Source organism: Stegastes partitus, unplaced genomic scaffold, assembly GCF_000690725.1.
Source record: "Stegastes partitus isolate 25-593 unplaced genomic scaffold, Stegastes_partitus-1.0.2 Scaffold154, whole genome shotgun sequence".
In the NCBI taxonomy this organism is placed as follows: domain Eukaryota; kingdom Metazoa; phylum Chordata; class Actinopteri; family Pomacentridae; genus Stegastes; species Stegastes partitus.
In genome coordinates this window covers 169784-190329 of record NW_007577885.1, presented here as the reverse complement: position 1 = coordinate 190329, position 20546 = coordinate 169784, and the positions used below count along the sequence as shown (strand labels likewise).

Sequence of the window (20546 nt, the reverse complement as noted above, 5' to 3'; positions counted from 1 at the left end):
CAGTACAGAAAGTCTGCTTGTCTGACAAGCTGTACAGCTTTGTGGCTGGCACTGCTGACTGACGGCTCAAAGACGACCAATTCTGCAACAGCAATACTGGCTGTATACTATCAAGCATAGCTATTAAGTACTTAACATACACTGATTTGCCCAACTGTAGGGATGGATGTCGTTAGGATGTTAACGGTACTTCTACTCCTACCGATACTGCTTGTCAATCCGGTACTTTAATGGTATTCTTATACTTTTTGATAGTTTTTTTCCCCTTCTCTTAAGAGAAAACAGAAACAGAAATAAGAACATAATTAAGATTGCTTTATTTTCTCATACTTACTGTACATAAATCTGCATTTTTGAATATCACTCTGCAAGGACATTGTTTTGAGCTAATCACTATTATATACTAGAATGTGATAACTGAAATTTTAAATAAATACAATAACTACTAAGAAAGCGATCTTTTGAGCATACGACTTTGACACAAATGTTGTGCTGATGGGATGATCAGAACACTGTGGACAGTGTCACAGGTTTTACTCACAAAATAAAATATTATGCAATGTGTTTCATTAAACTGTCCAGCATAATATCAGAATTAAAAGCTCCACCTTGAACAGATATTAAGTAAATATCAGTGCATTGTCAGTGCATAAGCCTTCCTTCACAGTTAAATATAAAATTAATGCAGGACTTTTTCTTTGACAGTATTTTTACTGTAAGATATCAGGTGTAGTGAGTTGAACTAACTCCAACATTCAGTTACTGAAACTGTGAAACTAAAGTAAGACAAAGTTTGTCTGCCGTCCCCAAATCACTAAATCCCCGCTGCCCTGTGCACTCTGCAGGTGAAACTGAAATTCTGAACATTTGAGATGGTGCCTTGAATTTCAATCTGAATTAATGAACACAGCCACAGTTACAGAAACGGCTTGCAAATGCATACCTTTATCCATTCAGCAATGTTTGTATCATTAATTCATGTTGTTTTGTTGCCTTATAGATTTGAAATTGTGGAGCAAAGTGTGTGAAAAAGGTGTGTTGTGATTTTGGACTGTGAACTATGCATTAAGTGACACTGTGATTTTTATTTGTATTTTTTTCTGAAATTTGACAATGAAAGTGCTGTTGGAAATGGCAGCACAAATCATGTGCTGGAAGGGCCAACTGAGAAAAGCTGGTAGCACCAATGCTACTGTTTAAAACATTGTCTGGAGACCTGAAATATTTTATTTGAAATAGTCATAATGCTGACGACAGCGTTCCTTAAGCCATTCTCAGAAATAGCTATGCAGTCCTGCATCTTCATCATTTAGTTAAAGTGATGGCATTCAGGCACTCAGACATCACTTTATCATTATTGTTTCTTGCAGCTTCAGTCAGACTGACCCACCACAGTGCCAGACAGAGCCAAGGTATGCAATATTTCTAATTTACACAAGACTGGACAGTACAACAGCTTATGTATTATACATAATACTGCAATAATACACAGAAGACTCCATTTAAACCAATAGCAAGCTTATCAAACTGTCAAAATAAATTTATTTCTCTAATCACGAAAAATTCTTTCCATAAGTGATGATAATGTCATTACTAACTGACAAACATCTTTCCATCCATTATCTATACACCGCTTAATCCTCACTAAGGTCACAGGGGGCTGGAGTCTATCCCAGCTGACTTAGGGTGACGGCAGGGGACACGCTGGCGGGTCACCAGTCCATCACAGGGCTGCACATAGAGACAAACAAGCACACTCACATTCACACCTATGGACAATTTAGAATCACCAATTAACCTCAACATGTTTTTGGACTCTGGGAGGAAGCCAGAGAACCCAGAGAGAACATGCAAACTCCATGCAGAAAGATCCCGGGTGTCCTCACTGGGGATCTCCTAGCTGCGAGGCAATAGTGCTAACCACCGCGCCACCTCAAGCAGTGAAAAAAAAAAAAACAGCTCTAATGGAGCTCAGAACTCCTGATATGTAACAAATGGTTTCACTGCAGCTTATAAACGGTGACTATGAGTGACAGCTCACCTGTCTGATATGAAAAATAGTACACTGTGGGACTTGCTGTTCTTGACCCAGACTAATCCTGTCTCTACGTTGGGGATAATTTATTGTTATAGGTAATTAATTTCCAGCTCTTTTGTTCCCTGTGCATAGATACATGCAACTGTTTTGCTTAGAGGATGCTCAGATGGCTCCTCGTATGGATGTTTGATGCTGCAGGTATTGAATAAACTCAAAACAATGATTCCAACAAGCTTCTGTTCACATTTTGTCCCCCCAAAAAAATACAGATTACATATATAACTGCTGATTCTAACTAATCTGAGCTGTGACGTCTCTGTTTTGATTGCAGCAAACTTACATTTTTGGGACTTTTCAGTTTGTAGTCTAACAAGGCAAAGCAAATGACATGTGGAAATGTAGAAAAGCCTTACCTAAATGAATTCACACGACTTAAAGTATCGTCGCTTGTGTGTGCCTATCCATTAATGTGATGCCATGCAGTTCAGACTTGTGCCATGCTGAAAGTGATGCAGAAATATTACTAGGTTTGACCTAGTAAGACTGCTGTCACAACTTTTACACAAAAAACTAAGCAGAGTGCTCATTCAGGCATGGAGTCAAAATGTTCAGATGCTGTTAGATTAACAGAAAGAAGTACATTTCTGAAAGGCACTTAAGATACACTGGATTGTTCTCAAGATGAACAGAGACGTGGCCAACAGAGAGAGCGAGAGAATGCTGACAATGACAGAATGAGTTCTTTGCAAGGGATTTTTTCTTCTCTCAGGTAACAAGAGTTAACTTGTTTAATTGAGGTTCACATTCCAGCTGAGACACGTCAAATACGGAGTCTATTCACACCAGAGTGGAAGCAATGTGAACAGCCCAAGCACTTTGCAGACACTGCAGCCCTCTTAATCTGAATATTCATTATGATTATTGTGCTTTTAATTAAAACAGGATGAGGGTAACTAATCACATAATTGTGATCAAAGTGAAACATCAGAGCAGTAATTTTCAGAAGTACTACTCTGCTTTCTCAAGACTTAGATCAACAAGCAAATAAGCACAGTTGTGCAGAGGTATCCAGGAACCCACAGAAGCAATTTTCAACCCATATATTTTACGGTCAATCAATTCTACAGTTTCATTCTTGAAATTCAAGTGAATTTATTTTTTTTTTTTTCACATGTCAGCACAGGTGCTTGTTGTGAGGCTGTGTGAGGACATTCTCTGCCGTGTGCCTCTTTATTGTTCATCATTAAAACAGCTGGAATTGAAGTGGTCCCTGTCCGACTTTGAAAGTGCTTTGATTTGTTTTCTTCAACAGTACCCAAACACAGAGGGAAATTCTAAATTCTCCAGAAATCCTGTACTTTGACCACTGTACTCAGCACACCTCTGAAATAGTCACACTGATACGGTGGTACAGCCCAGTAGCTTCTATCCCCCATAACTGCACACCATTCTGCTCTACAGTATTGTAAACCTCTCGGTGTGATGACAAATCCATTCTATATGACCGTGTGTGAGGGACGAGACCAGCTCTTTATTCAAACACATTGCAGCATCCGACAGCTCACACACATGGACACACAGTGATCCTACTTTTAGTGACAGTGGTGGAGAAAACTAAAACATTCAAGTGTGCTTATACTTCACTACACTGGATACGGACAATGCTCGTTGCCTCAAGAACAAGTCTTATGCATGTAAAAGTAGAAACATGGTCAATCCGTCAAAACATCCAGTGAAAGTTCATCACATACAGGCAGAGAAATGCAGTTTTCTACTGCTTAACTCATACTTCATCTCTTGTTAAGCCAGGAGCAAACAGAATTATGTAAACATGGGTTAGTAATTAAAAGTAACTATTAGCCAGTTGATTCTTTAGCCATAGGTGCTGACATGGTCAGAGCATCATCAGAACTGTTGCTCAGAAATTCAGCTTTCAACTGATAAAACTCAGAGCAGGGAGGATTTAGTGAACTGGAGCCTGCAGGCAAGCTCTGTCTGGATTATTCTGACTCTTTATCTACTTGAATGTTGTTGACAGTAGTAGAAGTACTGAAAATGGTCTTCTTAAGTAAGATTATTAATGCTGTCTTAATACTAAATAAATAGAAATATTGAAAAGTAAAAGAATTAAAAGACAGATTATCAAGTTGCACCATCTCAAATGATTGAGGACGTTGTGTGGCTGAGTCAAAATAAAGTACACTACGATTTTGTGGTAATGAACAGGCATGGCATGAGGGATTGACCGATTATTGGCCCAACGAATTATTGAGATTGATATCTAACATTTCTCCTACTATTGTTATTGCTATTTTTATTGACAGATTATCACAAATTAAATTAAATGCATTACTCTGGCTCTGATGTAGTCAGCTCTCTCTCACTCTCTCCAGTCGCTCTGTGATCTCAATGGTAATTTTTTTTTCCATAGTTCAACCTACCCTAATCTGAGATAATATGATCTACCTGTCCAATATAACAGAATCTGAATCAATGGCATAATAAGAAATAACACTGAATATATGTATTTCAGCCTATAAAAAATTAAGGCACATCAAAGATTGTCAAGCAGAAACTGTTTTAAATAATTTAATGATTTGGGATGAATGACTCTATTGTTAATTCTGTTTCTTTCTCTTTTTTTTTTTTTCTTAGAAGACAACAAAATGAAATCAATGAGCAGTGTTAAAGTACTAGACTGACAAGTGGTATTAGTGAGCGCAGCATACCGTTAAAATTTTAGCAATATCTATCCCTACTATTCCCTATATAATAAACCCTCAGTTCACTCATTACGGAAAAATAGACAAATATCGATGTTGAATTGATGTAGTGCAATGCATTGTAGGATTGTTTGCAGTAAGTATCACATGTGTCACTGACATTTCTTTTTTTCTTTCACTGTGGAATTTTTTGAGTGAGAACTATAGAGTGCATAAATGTATGCAGCAATTCAGACACTCAAATGAAATGGCAGACAGGACATGCAGTAAATAGAGAATGATTTGTACACAGCCAAGGACAGAAATTTTAATCTAGCATTCTATTCTACTCAAAATAACAGCTTTCTAGTCTATGCAATGGAATTCTATACCACTCTCTATAACGTCTTTTAGACAAGCACCTCTTCTGTTAATCTGTTGGCAACTGTACGTGTCGGAATGCACAACCTGGTCACTTTTACATAAAAGTCACACAGCTCTTAGTAGGTCAGAACTAGTAACATTTCCGTATCACTTTCAACACGACACAAGTCTGACCTGTACTTTTACATGAATGGAAATACCTGCGGCATCAGACAGCAATAGGATCCACAAGCATCTCCATGACAGAAAGTTAAATGCTTTTGTGCATAGAACAACAGCGCCAGTAACTTTAATAAATTCTTAGAATTATTAATGATCCTTGAGACAGCAGATCACTCCGGATCAGGATTCAACAGCAAGTCACATTGTGTTGTCCCACTTGTCTTAACATCAGACAGACAAGTTGTCACACACAGAATTGCAGTTTAGTTTGTTGCATCCTGCTGTTTAAGACCTTTTCCTGTATTTATTAAACACCCATCAGGATATAATGGCAAGTCAAACTGTGTACTTTTCTTCACATCACAAAAGGTGAGATGTCACAGAGTCACGTTTTATCAGCTGCAGTGAAATATTTTGTACATTGCGGAAGACTTTGATAACCTGCTATTAGTTTAGATGTAGATTTCTATTGCATTATTATGCATTACACATCACTTGGTGTATTGTCTAATCTCACATGAGTGAGAAGTATTGGTGAAATCAGATAAATTATAGATTATTTGTGTGTCTGTTTAGTCTGGAGTGCTATTCTGTTGTCTGTCTCTGCGTTGCTGTATTGTGCTGTAATCTGGTGGTGAAGGAGTTAAGTTCTGTGCAGTGGGTGAACTCAAAGGAACTGGCGTTCACGTGGCTAAGCTGCTGTTGCTATGGGAGAGAGGCCAGACACAGGAGAAAGAACCCCCTCTCTCTCAGTCTCTCTCACATTCCCATTTTTCTCTCTCGCGTTCTCTTTTCCTCCTCCTCTGCTCTCTAATTCCCCCTCTGCCAGAAAACCAGGCTGGCTAGAAAACCAAACGACTAATGAGAGTATACAGCTCTTGCTCTCTCTCTCTCTTTCTCCTTCTCTTCATTTTTCAAATAGCATTTACTCTCTCTTTCACTCTTTCTCCTTCTCTTTCCCTCTCTCTTTTTCACTCTCCCTCTCTAATATCAGAATGCCAGCCAGTGAGTCATACACCAGCAGCCAAAGGCCAGGCAGAATATGCCAGTGTGTGAGATTTATAGAACAAAACAGCAGCCACCCAATCTCCACCATCTTTTTTTTCCCCTGACAAATCTGGGACTTTTTGGTGACCGGAGATCTGGGGATTTCAGAAACACCATTCAAGACGTTTAGAATTCTACTGGGAAATGAAGGTCAAGACAAATTTAAAGACTAAATGAAGGAGCTCCAGCAAAAAAACAGAAAAAGCAGCATATCTATTAGTAAATATAGCTACGAAAAGTGGAAAGCTGTAAATTAGATCGAAGTACAGCCAGGACACTTACTGCTACAGGACATGAAGCTTGTCTGAATTAATCAGATTGAGCAGTGCAAAGGAATTAATTACTGCCTTATAAAGAAATAACTAAACATAAAGCTATACCTATTGACATTTCTAGTAACAAATCCAGCATCATGACTATATTTCCTCTACAGCAGCAAGCATGTTACAAAAGTATTCACAATCTCCTACAGGTTAAACTAGGCTGATCAGACACTTCTAGTGCCGATTACCTAATTAATTAAAGACTCATTATAAATGTATCAAAAACACTTGCTACATTTTTTTAGTCAGCTAACACATGACATCCTCCCCTTTTTTGCAGGCTTATACGAGGGGTGATTAAAATGTTCAGATACTGTTCTGCTGCACATGCACGGAGCGAGTGATGGTGGGACGCGTTCAACATATGTAAACTGTAACTGTCACGAATCAAGAGACTATGTGAAACCGTGCTATTAACAGCCACACGTTTTTGTGAACACTACATCTGTGTACATTTGTAATTTCTCTGTGGACCTCAAATTGGAGCAGAGAGCAAACATTAAATTCGGTGTTAGTTATTTGACGTGATGATGCAACTTTCATGTTAAGGATCATCCCTGGTGATGAGATGAGGGTCTGTGGCTACCACCAAGAGGGAAAAAAGGCTGTCTTTACAGCTGAAAAGCCATTTTCCAAAACTGGACAGGACTAGATCAGAGCACACAAGAGGCTGCATCACAAACAAAGTTTCACATAGTCAGGCTTTTTTTGTGTGTAAGCTGGCTCAACAAAACCGAGCGTGAGAAAATAATTTTCTAATCTGTGTTCTATTAGCTGCAGTACCAGTGTAAAACGGTCTTGGAAGCAAATCAGGACGAAACATAAAAACATAATTATGCTATTTATGCATCACCAGTTGAATATCTGTTGGGTTGCATGACAATGCAATGCATACACTGTGTGATACTGTAACTGCACCGCTTAATTCTGTGATATTAGTAGGGTTTGCAGATAAAAAATATTCCAAAGGCTGAGAAAATGCATCATGTCAGGAAAAGATTTGGTTAAAACGCTTCTTACAGCCGACTTAAAACTGATTATGACCTACTCCAAGCCAGGTTAGCCCTGCTGCATAAGTTCCCATGGCAACCTGGCTGGTTAAAAGACAGCCACCTTTGTAATTACTGAAAAACCTGGCTTTATGCTTAACATACCTTGTTAACTCACTCATCTCGCTTCGTAGTACAACCCTTAGGAGCATGCTAGTTGTTTTCTTGGACATTCACATGGTCTGCATTAGGAGTTAATCCCTCAGGTTTAAACTGTCAAGGCAGAATTCTACTGCACCAACCTAAAGTGTCTGAGAGAGAACATTCGGCACAATATGAACTGTGTCCCAATAGCGTGTGTGTGCCTCAATGTGCTATACATCCAATCAACGTGCTGTGATTACGCACAGGTTTTTTGTTTTGTTTTTTTTTTTTGGCTACAACAGCTCAATCATTACACTTCACTCACCCTACTCACTAGATTAGGAACCCTGTGACTTTATCCTGATCCCAAATTGAAATTCAAGCTGAAGGGTTGCCATGTTGACACAGTTTAAAACACTGTGCTTATCACTGATCGTGCTTAACAAGGTAACATAATGGGACTTCAAGGACTGTTGCAAGCGTTGTAGAAGCACTGGAAGGTCTGGGCAATGAGACTTTGGCTGGGATGGCGGACAAATTTAACCGAGGTACAGTTCTTGGTTTTTAAAGGCAGAGGCTGTTAACTTTTTAATCAGACTTGTGTCTATGGTGCAAAGCAACACTAACTTGTTCAATCAACAGAAAATAAACACAAATTGCAGCACAATAAATGCATGAAGGCCAAGAAGAGAAACATAACTATTAACTCACTGAATGTTCTTGTCTACCAACAAATAAGATATCTACAGTCTTGCTTTACTAGCCAATTCTGCTAAACATAATGGTCTGGCTGCACCACACTATTATTTTGCTACAAGGGGAAAAACACTCTGGCTTGTTTGTATTTAATTAAACCAATCACAGCTGTTGTGGGTGGGGATAAGCAAAGTATGCAGCTGAGGTGTTTCCTCATAATAGTGATGACTGGAATGGTTTTAGTAGAACATTTGAGTGCAGGGACATGAGCACTGTGATTAAAATGGATAATCCACTGAAAAAACAGACTGCTATTCTGCATGATTCAAATCCCAAAATTTGTAATTATTAAGCCCCTTTCAGACATTTCGCTTTGTTAATTCTGATGGCAATTTAACGTCTCGGCTTCATGTCTGAATGTGCACCCTGGTCACGCTTCCGTAAAAGTCATGCCAATATATCACTATAAATATGTCATGTATATGTATAAGTCTCAATTGAACTGTCACATTAATGGATTGGCACAGACAAGCAATGGTACTTTGAGTTTATGAAGTGATTTAGGATAAGACTTTCCAAATTTCAAAAAATTCCTCCTCAAACATCACAATGAGTTTGTGTGCCAAAATGACAACACATCTCTCCTCACTCACTTTGCTCTAGGATTTAAAATCTACTTGGCTACAAAATAACATGGTTACAATAAAATAATTTTATTGAGAACAGACGTTAATAGCGTGCTTTTTAGATGTAAAATAGTTTGTTTTTTTTCCCCACAACACAAGCTAAAGTTTGATCATTCCAGCCGTCGTCTATGTTTTTGAATACCTGCAGCATCAGAACACAGTAGGATTCATATGTGTGTCTCCAAAATGAGAGAGTTGTGCACATTTGCGCAAGAAGAACAACAGTGTAACTTGTAACTTCATTAAATTCTCATAAATACAAGTTACTTCCGAACAAGTATGGAGAGCTGATCAGTGCCGGCCAATATCCGACGGCAGGTCACACTGTGAAAGCCTGCTTGCCTTAACATCAGACAGGTGAGCGGTCACACACAGAATGGCACTTTAGTTTTCAGCTGTTGAGGACTATTTCTCCATAGGTAATGACAAACCTACAATGACAGGATCCCTGAGGGTCTCCAAAGAGAGAGAGCTGCATGCATGTACACATGGAGCAACAGCAATAACTTACTTAGTTACTTTGAATTATAAATTATCCCCCAACACAGAGAAAAGATCAATCAGGATCTAACAGTAGGTCACAGTGTGTAGAATTTCTTCACCTCAGACAGGTGAGCTGTCACACGCAGAGTTTATCAGCTGCATTTAAGTATCATGTTACATCTCAGCCATACTCAGTTCAGTCCTGAGTATTAAGTTTCACTGATTAAGAAATAAAAAAAAATAAATGGGCTGTTATTTAATTGGACACTTGGATTTCAGCATGGGGTTTTGAGGAACATTTACAGCCACGCAACCTATATCTGAAGACTGGAAAGCCGTTACTATACCAGATTGGTGAAGCCAGCAATGTTCTATGTCTCATATTTGAAAGGGGCTTTAGTTTGGTAGGTTGCTGCCCACAGGTTGTTATTGCTGTATCCTGTTGCAAAGAAAACAGTAATGTACAGCTGAAGGAGTAGAATGCCGGCTGAAGTGAGCAGTCGCTTATTCTCACATCATACATCCAGTGAGTTCGGTTGAGTTATCCATAACTATGATGCTATACAGTATATCTCCACATTGCACAATTAGAAAGAGAGAACAGTGCTACCTTAATTTAATTTCATGTAAAAAGTTTCGTTACAATTTATACATTTTGCATACAGCAGATACACTTCAAATGGGGATCAGTCATATTTTGATGCAAAGATTTGTACATTAGAAGACATGTAGGATAACATGGAAGAGAAAAAAATAATAATTATCACTTTGAACATTGGGTCTCAAACTGTGCTGTGGAAGCACACATGGGACCGGATGCATAAAACTCTGGATTCGCCAGTATTCAAAGACAGAAATATGCTGTTCATTCTTGTCATCTGATTTCTGAAGCTGTCTGCACGCCTGATTCTGCTTTGTAAATCTTATCATTGTAGAAATGGGTGCATGTACACAAGCCTCATTTCCACTCCAACAAATATCCATAAATGATGTCCAAATGCTTTTACGTGCAGCTGAAATGCATAGCTGTCGCTGTTCATAACGCCTCTGTACACAATCATCACTGTAATATCTCCATCATCATTATCAAACACCATTAGGATGATCAACAACTAACCTATAGAGTTTATATTGAAACAGACTTTACAAAGTGCTTTGCAATTAAGGATCAAATAAAGGATTCCTCATAAGAAGTAATAGCTTGAATATAGATAAAAATAACAAAGCTCATTATAAATATTTTCAAATTAAGTTTATAAATGAGTGACATTTTTGAGCACGGCATGTAGACTGCAAACTAATAACACCATCTGTGAAACAAAGCTTTATTACAAGGTTACATCACTTTTTCATCCAGACATGTGAATGGTTAAAGATAAATTTTACTTGTCCAAGGGAGAGGTTTCTCAAAAAGTTAATGTCGAAATCTGCTTTGGAATCATTTTTCAAGGGATGCTGCTTTTTTTCTTTTCTGCTGCTTCGAGAGAACAAACTGTTCCAATTCTGTTTAATAATCAGCTACAGAGACTGTCAGCGGGCCTACTGTCATTCTTTGTGTTGTAGTGTTCCCCTGGTACACAGTAACCACGTTAAAGTAATGAATTATTTGATGACAAGATTAAGTGAATTACATTACAGGGTCAACTGGTGTCAGTGAGGACAACAGACAGACACATCACACAGACAGGTAAGGCAGCATTCCATCAGCTTCAGCTTACTCCAACATGCTAGGAACAACTAACATTACAGATTCACCTCAGGGAGTAGACAGCATGACACTTCACTCAGCTTGTGTCTCACTCCCAAAAACAAACGGAATACAAACTGCAGTAGGTGACATCTCATCTTCTACACAGAAGAAAAGATACAACCAAACTAGATGGACACACGTGAGCAGCAGTTGCTCCATCCATTCATGAGATTTTGCAAACTAAACAAGTACAACCTCCTCATTACTGGCCACACCAAAATAGCTTCCCTCACATTCTTTGGTAAAACAGTCTACTTGGAGGGCCGGGCCAGAATTCCCTGATGGCACTGTACACACAGGACAGCTCTGGGTTCAAGGTACAACTTGGAATTTTGGAGTTAACCAAATGACATTTATGAAAACACACAGTGTTAAGAAGGACTTGGCCTTGGCCTGATGCTGAAGCCAGAAATAAAAGGGAAAAAACAAGAATCTGTAAAATTTAGACTTGAGGTGCCAGTCCCAGTCAAAATTTCTCAGTCAAAACTATACCACATTTTATTAGTGTATCTGTCTTAAATCCACAAGCAGGGAATTCCTTTTGAGTGGTTGTGACCACTCTTGTGTGTTGTCTAACTGTGTGATAGAGATAACAGCCGTCTGGCAGGAGAGGGTTTACACATTCCGTATTCAGGACGCAGTCAGCTTCATTCTCACTGAATGGTTTACTAGACTTACTTTACTGGTGAGGATAACCCAAACACAGTTCAGTGGAGTTGGTCATTGTAATGTCTTTTGTTGTCTGTGATGATTTTCACATTAGTGCGGTAAACTCATTCATTTAGAGATCAAAATAATATATGTTCATTTTGCACATTAACAAATACAAAATGTAACCATATTAGTTTGAGTAGTAGTTTTGCAATTATACCATGACTGAATTAGTTAAGCCCTTTTCAGACCTAGGATATGTAGCATCACTGCTTCATCAACCTGTTAAGAGACGGCTTTCTGTTCTTAAAACTTAGGTCACATTTACATTAAGGGTTTTCACAGCTTCATGTTGAGACATACCTACCAGAGTGACGGGTCACAATATTTGTAACACACATAAAATTATACAGTACATTTACTGTTGCATAAAACAATAATAATGCACTAATAAACAAAATTATAAATCTAAACTAATAGGCTTAGTGAACTGTCAAAATAAAACAAAAATGTTATTATATGATTTGCTTAATCACTAAAAACTTTATCCATGTCTCACAACAATCTAATTTCTAACAGTAAAATACAAATATTCTTGCAGCTGTGACTGAGGTCATTACTTGACCAAAGGACATAAGTAACAAATTATTTAGCTGCAGCTTTTAAATTGTGACTTTGTGTCACTTGTCTGAAGTAAAGAAAAGTGCATAGTGTGATTTGCCGTTCGATCCTGACCAATCCTGTCTCCACGATGGATATAATCATTTATGATTTTATGTAGGGAAATTGATGATTTTTTTTGCTTTTTTTAAAAGTGCACAAATGCACAAATCTCTTTATCTTTGGAGTCACTGATATTAACCTGCTGCTGTCTGATGCTGCAGGTATACAATAACACCAGAGGAAAGACTCCTACAAACAGCTGGAAGCAACAAACTAAACCTCAGCTCCTGTTAATGTTTTCTCAAAACCTGAATTACATTCAGTGCAACGTTCATTACATTCATTCACATTATTGGTGAGTGTCATGAATCTGCCCTGATACAGTCTCTGTCTTCATCAGAGCAAAGTTTTATTTTTATGGACATTTCAGTTTGTAACATGTGAAATTGTAGAACAAGTGAATGACGTGAAAGTCCTCATAGGCCACATGAAAGGGGCTTTGTGAATTGGCATGCAAACTGTGTCTTTGAAGCACTCCGACATTTTTGGATCAATATTGGTGCTAAGATGTGGACAAGGCTTTTCCCAAGTCCTTTCACACAACATGAAATGCATCACTTGTGCATACCTATCCTTTAATTTGACTGCATGCATTTTAGATTTGTACCGTGTTTAAAGTGATACGCAAATGACACTCAATTCAACCTTCAACAACCAAGACTGCCGTCAATAAAAGTGGCTTAAGTGCTCATTTAGGCATGAAGCTGACACATTAGGATGCCATCAGATTAAGCCGTGAAAAAGATGGCTGACACGTACGATTTTCATTCAGGGATCAACATAAACCCTTGCTACACTTGTCGAATCTACCAGTGCCTGGACTGTCAGTGGTCCACATGTTGACTCAAAGGTTCTCTTAGTAGCTTTCAAACGTGTCATTTTAGCAGTTGTTATCGTTCAGGCACAAAATGCATCTGACTAGGGTGTAATTCTTTCTTGAATGATTGCTTACTTGGTGCAAAGTAAAAACTGAGGTCATGAGGTAAAGTGAGTTCATGTGAGCCCAGTTTAATAGTATTTAAAACCAAAATTGCCCCAAAAAGTATTTGAAAAAAGTGTTGAATTGTGTAAGACCAACAAAGCCTAGAATCTGTCTAAGGGGAATCATGTTATTGGTCAGTGTAGTGCATTTTCAGCTTCTGGGGGTGGCAGCAGTTATCTTGGCTCTTATCCAGATCCATGTATGTTCTTTTGTCAGTTTTCTAACCAGAGTTGTGTGTTTGTAGCACTATATGTTTATATAACCTGTAGCACAGTATGCCATTCAAGTCTGATGTGTTCCTGCAGGGAACTAGCAGCTGAGTATAAGAGCCTAATGTATTCCCAGGGTTATCTGGGAAGCTTGTGAGCCTATAGGAGACTTTATGGCTGCTGTATGTAGTAATATGATGTCATGGAGCTTGCATGGAGCACTGTGAGTGCATGCGTGTGTGCGTGTGTGCGTGCACCCGTGCGTCTAACAGCATTGGGGGAAGGGTACATCCAGCCAGTCAGCCCATCCTGGCTTCAGATTACATTTTGTTTCCTTAGGCACTGGAAAACAAGCCACGAGCACTCTGTGTATCTAGTTACAGCACTGTCGAAACACCACATAACCTGGATGTCGAGTAGCAAAACTGTAGCTCAACGTGTGAACATCAACCGACAAATAAAGACACCTATGTCACCAGTCTACGCACTACATTTATTTCCCTGACTGAACTAAATTCTTTTTATTACAAATACTGCCTCACAAAAACCGTTAAATGCTAAAACAGCAGCGAGCCACAGTGAGCCTGAGGTGCAGCTGTGCTGCCTGTAGACAGCACAAAGACGTACTGCACTGTGCGCAATACATACATCAAAACATACCCGAGGTTACTCAGTGAGAATAAACATTCCTGTAAAATGAATTCAGTCCATCTCTCATGCATCCTGTTAATATGACAACATAACAAGTAACTGCACAAGATGAATAAACCACTATTTTCTCACATTATTTTTGTTCATGTTTTTACTGTATATAATAGAAATGTGTCCACTTTGTTCATTAGTTGGTGCTCATTTTTCACACAACTCAATTCTTGCGTGCCATGTTACTGTATACACAACACCACACTGCAATGAAGGAGAACACATAGCATATGTATGTATTTGGTTCCATTTATTTAATACTTTGGAATTGGACTACACAGTTGAAATAAGTATTAAAATAATAAAAACTATATTTTATTAAATCTGTCTGTCACGCTGATAAAAATAACTCAAGATTTAATATGAAGTGAACAGTATTCTAAACTACTCAAATAAAAGCCCTACACTGCACTGGAAAAAAATTATAGAGCCGAAGTCATTTCATTTCATGGTATACATGTGGGCCAATCTTAATGTGCCATTTACATGAGACGGTGAGAAATCCTCTCCTGCCATGTTCATTCTTTGTTTTTCTGATGCACGTTCGCACACTAAACAATGCTGCTATTCACAACCCAGCAGACACTCACTAAACTGCAGCAATGCAACAACCATGCATGGATTCTGTATGTGGAAGGTTCTTCCTCGGTCACAGCCAGTCATTTTCTGCTGATTAGCCACACAGCAATGAACCTCAGGCCACAGCCTTAAAAACAAACTGACAGCACTGCTACTGTACAAACACACACACGTACACGTACACACACACACACAAAGTGGACTGTCATGGAAACAAAGGCTCCTATAGGCGATGCCCTGGCTGCCCTGCTTTTTCCATTCATAGTGAATCCAGATGAGTGTGGCAGTTTTATGCCTAATGTGCCAGTGTAGGGCTCTGCTGATGCTCTATCAGGGAAGTGTGAGGGAATTACAAAGCTGGTTAGGCGCTCTGTATATCACTGTTGCACAGATTTGCATCTCTCCATCTTAAAGACCCCCAGTGACTAAAAAAAATAAATGATCTTGTTACAATGTTTAAAAGTGTTTTTTGTACACTGGAAGATATACTGTGAGTGAAAAAAGCAGTCAACACCATGGCTGAGCATCTTCACTTTGAAGCTGCAATGTACCGATAACAATCTCAAAAACACAGATTCAGATTACGAGAGTTTCATACATAAATATCCTAAGAAACCAATCCTGCCTTCTTCAGATTTGTCAGACGCTATACATTATTTCCGTGGCTCTCATTAGCAGTCATATCACTGTGTAGAAGCTTGAGTGGCGTCACACACGAATGCTCAGCTCCACCAAAAAAGACTGATTTGAAAATCTGATTAAATCATGGTTTAAATTAAAACCTTGTTGCACCAAACATCAAAAGTATTTTCAAATTAAGAAAGATTACATCTAAACCTCTATTTAAAGCCATTTTGTTTTTTCTCCAAACCTAGATTAAATTTAAATTTGTTGCACAGAAAACTTTAAACTCCAACCAAAAATGTGATCCGGTATAAAATGTAAATTTACAGAACGTTTCACTTTTAGAATGGCGGTCTTTTGGGCAAAATAATCAAGTTCCTTCTCAAAAGTAAAGGGACAGACCAGCAGACTTTCATGGCATGCTTTTCATGCTGAGTTTCTCTAAAGATATCTGTTCTGCATGGAAACTGTTAAGGAGCTAAACAGGAAGATCGGATCAAATGTTCTACTGAAAGAAATGCAGGGGTACCACCAATGCTTCAGCTCCTGATGGCCCTTCGATTTATCACCAGCGGATGTTTCCAGAGGCTGGATGGGAACCTGTTTGGCCTGTGCAACTCCACTGTTTGCCGTGTCAGTTGTATCTCATAAATTGGGGCCAAATGTTAATGGTTTTCCCCACTCTTCTACACTTTCTTGGTCACACAGCATGCACATTTATTTTTCTTCAGTTATTTTAATTTGGGTACAACGCATCTCCATATTGATTAAACTGTTTTTAATTTTGGTTTTCAGTAACCTTGTATTTACTAAACAGAGAACAGTTTTTAATTGTGCAACAGCTCTCTGCTTAACTTTAAGCTCTGTATTTACTCATTTTGAACTTAGTCTTGCAAAACTAATTAGAACTAATCTCAGAATAAAACAGTCTTTGCTGATGCAACCCAACCTATGGGTGCTGACCTTGGATTACTGCACAAAGGATAGGGAGATTCCATAGTGTGCAAATAATAATGCCAAGTGTGTACAGTCAGAACCTGTGCAATTATTTCCATCTTGTTAACCGATTTACACAAAACTAAAGTGCTGTATGATCCTTTTCTTCTTCCTAGTGATATTTCTTAATATTCTTTAAGTGTAACTAATAAGTTAATAAATGAATCATTATTTTTCATTTCTTTGATATACACAGTCAACTCAACATGCTGTTCTTAAAACACCAGTACCAGTGTGACTGTTAACTCTTGTTCATTTGGCCCAACAGATTTTAGAAATTTATAATAGCAGTGAGTCATAATTTTATATTGATCCCTACAGAAATGTATTGTCATACTTACGGACTTAAGTAAACAAAATAATTTTTCTACTGGATATATGGCTGTGAATCAATAAGCCTGCATTCCTGTAATGAGGGTAAGGAATTTACACTTACTACACAGTAGATCTGGATAGATTTGGCAACTAAATGTCAAAAGGCTAGCCACAACACTGACAGGTAAATGTTTGAACAAAACTAGCCATGTAATTAATTTTTGAGTCTCAGTGGAGGTAAGTGATAGAGTAAACTAGGCACATGCTTACCACTGAAATACGCCAACTCGCAAAATGTCCCAGATTTCTTTTCAGAACCACAGACTCCACCTTTAATAGCAAATATGTTCAGTTTAATTTTGAGAAAAGGACTTGAGTTGTATTCACTCACTGCAATTTGCCATAGGGGATCAATAACATACTTTATCTGTCTATCTATCTATCTATCTATCTATCTATCTATCTATCTATCTATCTATCTATCTATCTATCTTAAATGAACTAACCAGTTCTGATTACCGGTCTCCTTTGCTGAGAAGTCAAAATGTTCATTTCATACACTGTCTATACAACTGGCCTATCTGACCAGACACTTGACAAATGCCTGACAGCTTGGCTTGACACACTTCTTCTAATCTAATCTTGAATCCCTCTCTACTGTATTCACTCAGCTAGTTAAGCCCCTTGCTAATGAGACTGTGTCCCATTGTATGGAATTAAACCAGAACACCACTCTCTGCCTAAACCAGATCCCATACAAGGACCAGTTCTACAGGGGAATTAGGAAGCTGTTGTGCGATACAAAAAAAGTACATGTAGTACTTGTTGTAGCAGAGGTAACACCCAATTACTAGTGTTTTAAGTGTTTAACTATGACACTATTATCAATTCATGGAAATATGCTTCCTCACTATGTCCGTCTATTAGAAAAACAGATAGCACGATGATTTAAATGCCGAATGATACAAAGCAACAAACCAGTGACACCAGAAATTTGTCATCTGTCGAATCACATAGAAAGCACCACGAATAGTCAAGGACATCTGATATGTATGTTGGCCTAGTTTTAAGCTTCAAAATACACCAATAAACACACAAGAACAGAACTGCCAAGATGTCTCGCAAATAAAATCACACACAAAGAACAACCCTTTCACGAGAGCCCTGTAACCATTAGATGGTTTATTTGCTAGAGAATAAATATCTGACTGCATAGTGTTCTCAATAAATTGCACATACATATGAAGACAATATGCTAAATGATCAAATCGGAACTGTGCTTGGGTCTGGCCAGTTATCTGCATAGGCAGATAGGAGTCTCTGAACAAAAGAAAACGGGAACAGGCACACTGTACAGTGAAGCAGTACTGTGTAGTAGCCAGCCAAGGGCTTGTCAGGGCAAATGTTTCTTTGTTTGCTGGTTTTGGTATGTTAACCCATTATGAAAATATCTCTTTTTAACGTACATGGGGATCAGATCAATATATTTTCTAGATTTTCCTCCATCAGTTCCTGGCTACTGACTGTATTAGGAATGCAATAATTACACGTCAAGCAGAAAATATGTCTGTGCCACAGGAGTGTGACAGCACTGAAAATGCAGACAATATTTTACATGAAGACAAACTGGTCATTGTTCAGCCTGCAGCAAGTCAGTTTTATGTTTTTGCATGTCCTAACATTCCTGCGCGCCTGCCCAAGTCGGAGTGGCTGCTGTCCGCCAGAAAAACACGGGCAGACAGGACTTTGTGGTCGGTCATCACGCCCAAATAACCTGGACTGTGACCAATAACCACGAGGTAAAGGGGATTAGTTTAAAGTAAATGCTTTAACGCGGGAGTAAAGCAAGAAAGCTAACCTCAACCTCCGTCAGCTGATTTGCAGTATACAGCGGATTAAAGCATTTAGCTGCTCGGGACTCAAATTCTTACACATGCCCTACAAATGCAGCCGCTCTCGGATGACAACACGATCCGTTTAAATGCCAGGTGTTTCTCTTCGACCAGTTGATTATGTGGAAAGCCACGCTTTACATTATCATCCAGAGCTTGATGACAGTGTCCCTAAATGGAAGCCACCGTGGTTCACAGATCCTTAGCAGTACCTAAGCACGAATACATGGACGTTGTTCTCAGCCACAGCAAAAGCTTTCTGGGGGAGACAAGTTTGGAGACTTGATGTAAATAAGCACAGTCCTGTCTGGACCAACACTGGCTATTTTCTTTCTATACCCCCTGCTGGTAGTCTGCCTCCCATTAACTTGCTTGGCTAAGAGCTCAAAAAACTAGCCAAACTTACACACGCAACAATGACAAATATTTTTGCTAGACAATGGTGAATACAAGCGGTATCCTCTTGGGTCAGAAGAAACATAGTAACTAAGAGAAAGCCACAAAATAATTTCCGCCTGGCAAGCCTTCAACGTTGCCTCGCTGGCTAGCCACCAACCACAAAGATTTCCCCATTTGCTTTGCATGTAACAGACCGAATAGGTGGACAAAGTCAGCGTTTTCCTTACCGTCAGGTCGGAAGTGTCGCTGTCACGAAGGTTGACGGCTCGTATAACCCCGGACCTCCACGGCCACCGACCGATGTCGCCGATTTCAGGCGGGTCGTCTCCGCTGACACAGAGAAACCGCTTCCCGACCAGCTCCGGCCGAGCCTCGACTGCCATGGCCCTTAGCTGGTCAAAACCCCCCCTCGAAAAAACTTCCCAACAACGACGCCCTTACAGACCAGTCATTTACGACATTAATTCAGCTCTACAGAATCCAACGGTAGAAAGAAAATAAAAAAGGAAAAATTACTCTTTGTTAAACGCTGAAAAACCGACCCGGGGGATTTAAATGAGTAGCAGTCTCCACCCGCTCAGGCGTCAGGCTCTTTTCTCTCAGCGTGAAAAAACGGTGGAACACTGAACCGCATCACTGCCGCCATCCATACTCGTGTTTCTCCGCTGGATCCCAGGGCATTCACAGACCGCAGTACGATTGTGTCCCTCCGCTCGATTGGACCCCCATCGGTACTATTTTTGCCAAACTACAACCAGACCTGCTCTTATAGAAGCGCCACGGGTCAACTGCTGTGTACAGCGAGTATTCACAGCTTCTGCTTTATTACCACTGTAATAGCACTGCTGCTGTTCGTTCTAGTGCTGCTGGCGGTAGTGGCTCTGCTGCTATGAACAACAGCAGCATTCATGGAAGCTGTAATAACTAGGTGGAGAATATGGATGTTGATAATTGTGATCATGGTAATGCAGGTATAATTAAATGCTCCATTAGAATGTAGTTTTATCTGTGAGCTTAGCTGTTCCATGTCTCTTTAATGTTGATGCTGCACAGAACAGAATGTATAGGAC

At 39.1% G+C, this 20546-nt stretch overlaps 1 protein-coding gene across 2 annotated transcripts in view; it reads right to left on the bottom strand.

The window, feature by feature from the left end:
• The window catches only part of jmjd1cb (jumonji domain containing 1Cb), a 143219-nt gene extending 123151 nt beyond the window's left edge, over positions 1–20068 (bottom strand). For both annotated transcript variants that reach the window (XM_008279310.1, XM_008279311.1), the window contains exon 1: positions 19704–20068. In XM_008279310.1, coding sequence (XP_008277532.1) covers positions 19704–19859 — 156 coding nt within the window. In that variant the 5' untranslated portion in view covers positions 19860–20068. The remainder of the gene's footprint in view (positions 1–19703) is intronic.
• Between the last annotated feature and the right edge of the window lie 478 nt (positions 20069–20546).